This window comes from Dendronephthya gigantea, unplaced genomic scaffold (assembly GCF_004324835.1).
Source record: "Dendronephthya gigantea isolate DGI-Jeju-01 unplaced genomic scaffold, DenGig_1.0 000072F, whole genome shotgun sequence".
NCBI lineage: Eukaryota > Metazoa > Cnidaria > Anthozoa > Malacalcyonacea > Nephtheidae > Dendronephthya > Dendronephthya gigantea.
In genome coordinates, this window is record NW_021163082.1 from 1,168,030 (window position 1) to 1,176,803 (window position 8,774).

The 8,774-nt window shown below is 34.8% G+C and overlaps 2 protein-coding genes across 2 annotated transcripts; one reads left to right on the top strand and one right to left on the bottom strand.

The window, feature by feature from the left end:
* Positions 1 to 258: 258 nt before the first annotated feature.
* LOC114531492 (regulator of nonsense transcripts 1-like) lies at positions 259 to 4,394 on the top strand. The gene is made up of 5 exons (XM_028553094.1): positions 259 to 436; positions 1,266 to 1,306; positions 2,044 to 2,202; positions 2,814 to 3,003; positions 4,171 to 4,394. The coding sequence occupies exons 1-5, from the start codon at positions 394 to 396 to the stop codon at positions 4,392 to 4,394; spliced, it is 657 nt and encodes a 218-aa protein (XP_028408895.1). The 5' UTR covers positions 259 to 393.
* Positions 4,395 to 4,898: 504 nt separating this feature from the next.
* On the bottom strand, positions 4,899 to 6,807 carry LOC114531465. Its single transcript, XM_028553074.1, has 2 exons — positions 6,724 to 6,807; positions 4,899 to 6,055 (listed from the first exon to the last, which is right to left on the bottom strand). Exons 1-2 carry the CDS (start codon positions 6,724 to 6,726, stop codon positions 5,051 to 5,053), a joined length of 1,008 nt encoding a protein of 335 aa, XP_028408875.1. The 5' UTR covers positions 6,727 to 6,807; the 3' UTR covers positions 4,899 to 5,050.
* Between the last annotated feature and the right edge of the window lie 1,967 nt (positions 6,808 to 8,774).

An 8,774-nucleotide genomic window follows, 5' to 3' on the forward strand; every position in this document is an offset into this window, starting at 1 on the left:
CACGCGTGTTTCTATTATAACTATATAGATACACGGAAAATGTTTTCTATATGAACTAGAATTCGTAGAATGGCAAATCTAGGAAATTTTAATGAGCGAGTCATGCAATCTTCAATATTAGGAATGAATTTAGCCAGAATCTCAGAAGCTATAGGAATATAAGAAACAGGAGTTCAAGATTCGTGGAAGTTCCGCCTCTTCTCATTGTTTGTTCTTTTGTTCCTGAATGGTTCCTTTCCTTGAATCCCCAACATGAGCTCCACTTCTAAATTTATTATATCAATAAATTCTTAAACACATCCGAAATTACTAAAACAATAATTTCGCGACGCGTGGCCGAGTGCGCCCATTGGCGATACAGCCTGGTGATTAAATTAATGTAGCGCGAGCAAGATGGCGGAAAGCGAGGAATGCGCGGGAAGTTCACTGTGCGTGGGTAAGTTATCGTTTATTTGCATATTTGAATATTTTAGCATTATCATTTTAATTCCGCTGTTTGTATTTTAACGAGTGACAAAGCGAGATTGTGATATTAACTCAGCTTTCTGATATAAAACGTTGTTATTTTTAAGACAATAATGCATGGATTGATCATTGATGGCTATCCTCGGCGAAGTGTCAGAAAAGCCCATTTATTAACAGCTGATGATTTTATATAATTTAATATCGTTATTAGCATTCGTTTTAGTAGATAGAAGTTCAGTCTTAACGCAGAATGTCAGCACTTATATACTGTGTTCCGTGGTGCCAAGTGCAATTTTCGTGTAGTAACGCCACAGATATTTTTTATACGTTTATACCAATACCTCTGTGAATGACTGCGATCAGAAATTTCAAATTTGTGGATGTTTAGCAAACATATGATCCTCTATTATGTATATACTGTTCCTTCCTAAGTTATCAATGACAATATAAATTATTTGACCATCAAATTTTTCTTAATTTACGGTTTCTGAATGTAATGGCAATTAATATATTAGATTAAGATTCCCTTGTTATTTGCAATTTAAGGGATAAGCAAAAGACAAATTACTGAAGAGCAATTAAGCTTAAAATGTTACAGCTACTACCGAGCAATTAAGCTTAAAAATGTTACGGCTACTATGAACTTTTTATATTTTGCATGCAAATGGAAAATAATTTCATAAATAACTTTATATATGATCCCTAAGACCCCAATAATCTTTTTTGAAGCAAAATGGTGAATCTACACTAATCGTTCATAACAAACTTATTTTCCACATTAAATATAAATGTTTTTTTAGATTCAATTACAGTCAACACCTGTCTTAAAAAAGGGATGAAAGTAAGTTTTTATTATGTTAATTTGCTACGACTGATGAAATCCAGCTAAGTGCCAAGCAAGTCTAGTATGCAACTGTACAGTGTGTGCAGTCTTTCTCAGATTTGCATTGGGTAAAATTGAGTATTACCCAATTTAAAATTACCCAAGTAAATTTAGTATAGCACAACATGTACCATTGCCCCCAAAACCTATGTATGCATTATCAAGTTTATTGGCTTTTAAAATACATGCAGCTACTTATTGACTCTGTCTAACACAAGAGTATTTTACAAGATATGAACAAGAGTGGGGTTTTTTTCAAAATCATGATCAGACAGACTTAGGTTTTGATGAATTTAGCTGTAACAACTAAAGTACAATTAGGCATATCATTGAGCAATGCAAATTAGTGTGTTAAGTCACCTGCAACTGCCATTGGCATTCTTACCTGAAATGAAGTAATTCTTTACCACTCATGTTTCATATACAAGGGCTGTGATTTTATCTAATGACTAACAGCAAATGTTGTGTAAAACCATTTAGTGGCACGTGATTATTGTGCTCAGTTTGCCAACATTACCTGAAAATGAACAGTGTTTTTTATCAAATAGTTCTTAGGTAACATGCAGTTCCTTATTTGTAAGTTTTTAGCTAACCCAAAAATAAAATAAATAGATGTGGTATTTAAACCCCCTCTCTTACTACACTTGCCAACTAATTAAAATAAAAGAATCATAATTGAATTTATATATACCTAGAGATGCTCTGGGTGTGGACTGGAACAAGGGATTGCAAAAAAGGTTTGCAAGAACCAAGGTTGTTCTTTGAGGTTTCCAACAAAAGAGAAGAATTTGGATGCTTTAAAAAATATGAGCAATCCGAACATTACGCAACAAAGGAAGCACATGGAAAAACGAGTATGTTTACAGTACAGCGTCCAAGCTGGGATATCTCAAAGTATGATTTGAGTGCAATTTAGAATTTTTGCACAGTCATGTCCTGGAAGTGAAGCTGTGAAGAATGATTGTAGTGAGGATATTGCGTATGACGCACATGCAAAATAAGTTGAACAGCCAGTTTTATCGGTTTCACTTCCAAGAGTTTAGGAAGTTGTCACATGACTGTGCAGATCCTCTATTTTTTAGGGGCTGTTTACATGAGCCTGGTTACCCGAGATTCAACGAAGTGTGAGATTGTTATGAGGTATTGAAATAAGTCTTTATGAAACCAAACAAGCACATGATATTATGTTATATACTCATTTCAATGCCTCAATGTCGTCTCATGCTTCGTTAAATCCCGGCTAAGTGGGACCATGTAAACAGCCCCTTAGTGTCTCGAAGGCTATAAAAGGGTACGAATCCGAAGAACGAGTGATAATTGCAATTTCTCCTGTTGTTAAAAACTAATTCCACTGTAGTTATATCTAATCAAATTTGAACAATTTACATAGCTATACAGTATATAGTGTAGAGTATTATTGTGTTACTATATAAAGCAAAATCACATTTCGCTGTTTTTCATTTAGGCTGATATTCTGAACATCCACAACAACTGTGATATTGTCATTTTAATGCATCACAAGCATGGAAGTGGCGATACGTTAACTTTCTATGGAACGGAAGGAGCTGGAGTTTCTTTCATCGGAAACAAAAGTACCATAGAGACTTCCGAAGGTGGTCGAGTAGCACTCAATTTATTTAGAAAATTCATTGAAGGTAAATACGAAATGTTATGACGGACAAGCATATGTGCAATACAATATTATTCCTATTCTATTTGCTAGCACCTCACACCAAAGATAAAGTAAATTCAAAAATTCCTTGGCTTTGGAGCAAAAACTACATTGTCAGACAGCTTGTGATGAACAATGGTCCTCTTAGGTTATTTTGTGCATTTTTAATTTTTGCACCCCTTTCGAGTTTCCTGTGAAAGTCCTTAATACCGCCCGAGAGTGCCCGGGAGCAGCTGAGAGCCTGAGAGCGCCCGGGAGTACGCAAGGGTGAATAAATCTATGTGTGATTCCTTTTGAAGATTTTTGACTTCTTTTTTTCAACAAAAACAATGTTAAACATTTCTTCTAAATTTTCTTTCAACGTGGAAGAAAATGGATAGAAGGTCATTTCTATAAAATGGGTTGAAGGTAATTTCTGCGCCAAACTTAAGAGGCGAAAATGATGCTTTAAGAGACAAATTGCTGGTTAATTTAATGTGTTTTCCACCAAAATCACTGCATGGTTGTTAGAATATATAAACTGTTCATCATGCAAGTGATTTCACTACGTATGGTAGCCTTCCCAAATTGTGACAAATTTGTATTTGCATTTGTTTATTTGGTATTAATCAGGTCTTCGCTGTAGATAGTTATATATTTGTCAACATAAAGATTTAAGTGACGTTGTTGTATCTTGGGTATTATTGTTCGTAACCCACGAAGCTAAATTAAACTGGAAGTCAATCGCCAAGAAACAAAAAAACAATGTGTGTTACTCTAGTAGGTTACAGAAGTCAGAAGGGCAGATTTTCTATAGGCGACAACTTTTCAGAAGCTCACTCTGTCTACCAATTTCCGGCTTGTTTTTAGCCAACAAACTTTATATTTACAGAATTACTTTTTTGGGGACACCCTGTATACTATGTTATATTTAAAGTACAAACCAGTGCGTGACCATGCATTCAAATTGCAACAAAAGCTTCACTTCGATAGGGGGTACTTTTAGGGCGGACAGCGCCGGACACAACGTATAGTGCGCTGTTATAATCAACCAATCAACCATTCAAAATCTCCCTTTAGTTGCTAAGAGCCTAAGTATAATTAGTATATGTGCTTTTAACAGATGTTATTATTTTTACCTAAAATTTGGGGGATTTTCTATGTATTTTAGAGTATAAAGAAAAAGAAGGCTTGCAACAACTGCCTGAAAAACAGCAACAAGAACAACCACAGCAGCAGTCAGAAGAACAGCATCCACATGAACAACTTCCACATGAACAATTTCCACATGAACAACAAGAGCAACAACAACGACGACAAGAAGAAGAACAACAACAACAACAACCACCACCACAACATGACTGCCAACCAGAGGAAGAACAACTACTCTCATGATGTCCAAAAAGCTGCAATGGAAAAGCCAGGTTCTCTCCAAGATTCTGGGTAAAAAAGAAGCAAATAATGTTCTCTATGGTGGAATGGTAGCTTCAGAGGAAAATGTTGAGGTTATCGATTTAACCTTAAATCAAAATGAAAGGTTAATTTTGTATCTTTCTTGTAAAAGTTATTTCGATCAAGATGCCTGGTGTGCTGTTGGTTCCAATATACAACATAGATTAGATGCCACTGGAATTATTCTTCCTGTTTACAATGCAACGAAAGACCCGTATTGGCTCTTCTATTTTCCTGGAAAGTTGGATATTGTAATGACTTCAAAATCTACTACAAAAAAACTGGCTTTTGGTTGGATAGTTGTGGTGCACAAAAACATGTGTACCAATTGATGTCAAATGAGACCAAAATATTTGGGAAAAATATTGTTAAAACTGAACATGGACCATTGTACTATATTTGTGATTCAAAGCTTTCCTCTGGTTCCATTTGGAAGATACCCCCAATTTTCAACGATACCATTATCGAAGTTTTGCCTTCACAATAAATGATGTCTGCAATACACATTTTCATGAAAGACAGTGTTTGATCGTGGCAAACAGGGACAAATATAGTACAATATACGAACATAACATCTCTATTGTTATTAAGTTATTAGCTTAAAGTTTCACAAAACTTTCTTTTGCCGTACTTTTGTAGTATCTGTCACATACTTTACAAGAGAAAAAGTCAATGCATGCATGTGCGGAATTGTCCAATAATTTACATCCACAGTTCATAGAATTTGCACATGTTCTTTTGCAATAAAGCCTGAAGTCTTTAGGGAGAGGTTTGCATGAACTACCACCATTGCAAATGCATTTAAACTTAGGATAATTGAACAATGCACAAAAGCGAAAATAGGGACAAAGATATTGCAGGTAGTCAATTGCAAGCTTGCAGTCATCTATGTCTATATTATTCATGCATGTCTTATGCATATAAGAAGCAATAGTAGATTTACTTTTGTAACCATTCTTTCTTGCCACCAATCCCAATGCTATAACTTGGTAAGGGTACATTTTATGGACAAAGTATCTAACCATTTCTTTTAAAGAGTGCATTTCTTTTTTGCTATAGGATGTCTCATTTCTTTTTAGCTTTGACTTCAATTTAGGCAGAACTCCACCACCAGTACAACAATATTGCTCACTTGTGGTTTGTTTTCCCATTATGACATGTTTATCCCTTAGTGAGGTCTCACCCTTCAAATGTTGCCATGCTTTACCCAGTCTTCTTTGCATTTTATTGGAATTTTCTGTATTCACATGAGGTAGTATTGCTGGAGTGAGGGGGTTTTCTTTGATTATTTTCTTTTTAGTTACCTTGCTATCTGATTTGCATTTTTTAGCACATGGTAGTTTGTTGTAATCCTCCATTGAATATATTTTATGACACCTCTTCAGATGTGGTAACAATAACAGTGTTTTTTGACATAGTTTACAAGTCTCCTTCTTTCGGTATTTCATATGATTTGGTGTACCAGTCATTGTAGGTGGCAAAGGTAAATATCTGTGCATTTTTGCTGATAAAGTTGGGTGAATTCTTTTTAGATGTACATCTAGTCGTTTGAGATAACTCCCATATTTTTGGCAACTCTTTACTTTGCAAATTCCTCCTTTAGCCTGCAAAACACATTATAGAACAATTAAATGTAGATGAAAATTTATATCCATTTTGCATGCAATTATAGGCAAAAACTACAAATATAACACTAGATAATGGTGGTCATAAATATGAACTAAAAGGTTTGCAGAATGTATTATACGAAAGGCTATATCTAAAGCTCAATTTAAAAGATATATGAAAGCTCAATAATAAGCTAATTAAATGTTTCATTATCCATGCAATTACTCAGGGATTTCATTCAGTTTACTGAATAATGTGGGCAACAGGGCAAGACAACATTGCTCATTCCTGCTCACATCAATTGATTCAATACTGCAAGACCCTAGTCATTATTATAGATGTGTAACTAGATATTCAAATCTGTGTGTGAAGCTACTTCACACAACTTCTAATTGAAGGCAAAGAAGCCATAGTCCCCATAGATGTTGCTTCAATATAATATATAATTTATAGAACTCTCCTTTAGGGATATATCTTTTAATTCCCTGTGAATTCAATATTAAAGCAAAATTGACATTGTCCAATGAGGACAGAGCAATATTCAATATATATGCAAAGAACTGTGCATATTTTAATAAATAAGATATACGGCAATACAGAAACAACGACATCTTTATCTTATAGCTGTCTTTATAACAATCAATTTATAATTTGAAAAACTCACCATCTAAAAAATAAATAAAGTTTCACAGAGAAACAAATCAGGTATTACAAAACGACGAAGTTCACTTGGATTAATTTAGGCCGGCCAAGCAGTACCAAAATTAGAACTTCCAATTTCAGTGATAAAAATATTATATTTCCTTACATTTCCTTAAACTCAATATATAATAGAGCCTTTCGATAATTACGTCACAACATTACCGTTTTAAATGGATTTAAAGTTTTAGATGGATTTAAAGTTTTACTCTCACAAGCTACGTGGAAAGATGCAAAACATCCTTCTTCAAAACATGCATGAAAAATAATTTTTAATTTTGACCAATAAATGTGGAAATAAGTCGTAACATTAAAACGAGACTACCAGGCAACGACCAGCAGCCTCGTTCTTGTGTTACGGTTTATTTTCACACTTGTTTGCCAAAAAGAAGAATTGTTTTTCATGCATGTCTTGAAGAAGGATGTTTTGCATCTTTCGACATAGCTTGTGAGAGTAAAACTTGAAATACATCTCATTTAAGTTGGTTCTAAATTTAAAACGGTAATGTTGGGATTGGTAAAACGGTAATGTTGGGATGTAATTATCGAAAGGGTCTATTGGTTTCCCCCTTTTAACGTTAAGGCGGAAAAAATAAAGGCCTGACATTCAGGTTAGTTAACTAAGGGAAAAAACATTGGTTTTAATACACCCTAGTTTTACAACAGTTAAGCACCCTGTTACCGAAAGATAACACAAAAACGCACAAAACAGTAAATTAAGAACAAAAACGTGACAAATATGCGAATTTGTCAACATTGGTGTTACTGCATCATTGTTTTACAGCAGTTAGGGCACCCTGTTGCCACAATAAGACACAAAAACGCACAAAACAAACACATTAACAACAAAAACGTGTTAAATATGTGAATTTGTCGACATTGGTGTTACTACATCATAGTTTTACAGCACTTAGGCACCCTGTTACCAGAAGATGGTACAAATACGCACAAAACAGTAAATTGGGAACAAAAACGTCACAAATATGCGAATTTGTCAACATTGGTGTTACTACACCATAGTTTTACAGCACTTAGGCACCCTGTTACCAGATGATGGTACAAATACGCACAAAACAGTAAATTAGGAACAAAAACGTGACAAATATGCGAATTTGTCAACATTGGTGTTATTACACCATAGTTTTACAGCAGTTAAGCACCCTGTTACCAGAAGATGGTACAAATACGCACAAAACAGTAAATTGGGAACAAAAACGTCACAAATATGCGAATTTGTCAACATTGGTGTTACTACACCATAGTTTTACAGCACTTAGGCACCCTGTTACCACAAGATGACACAGAAACGCACAAAACAGTAAATTAAGAACAAAAACGTGACAAATATGCGAATTTGTCAACAGTGGTGTTATTACACCATAGTTTTACAGCAGTTAAGCACCCTGTTACCACAAGATGACACAAAAACGCACAAAACAGTAAATTGGGAACAAAAACGTCACAAATATGCGAATTTGTCAACATTGGTGTTACTACACCATAGTTTTACAGCAGTTAAGCACCCTGTTACCACAAAATGGTACAAATACGCACAAAACAGTAAATTAGGAACAAAAACGTGACAAATGTGCGATTTTGTCGACATTGGTGTTACTACACCAGTTTTACAGCAGTTAAGCACCCTGTTACCACAAGATGACACAAAAACGCACAAAACAGTAAATTGGGAACAAAAACGTCACAAATATGCGAATTTGTCAACATTGGTGTTACTACACCATAGTTTTACAGCAGTTAAGCACCCTGTTACCACAAAATGGTACAAATACGCACAAAACAGTAAATTAGGAACAAAAACGTGACAAATGTGCGATTTTGTCGACATTGGTGTTACTACACCCTAGTTTTACAGCAGTTAAGCACCCTGTTACCACAAGATGACACAAAAACGCACAAAACAGTAAATTGGGAACAAAAACGTCACAAATATGCGAATTTGTCAACATTGGTGTTACTACACCATAGTTTTACAGCACTTAGGCACCCTGTTACCAG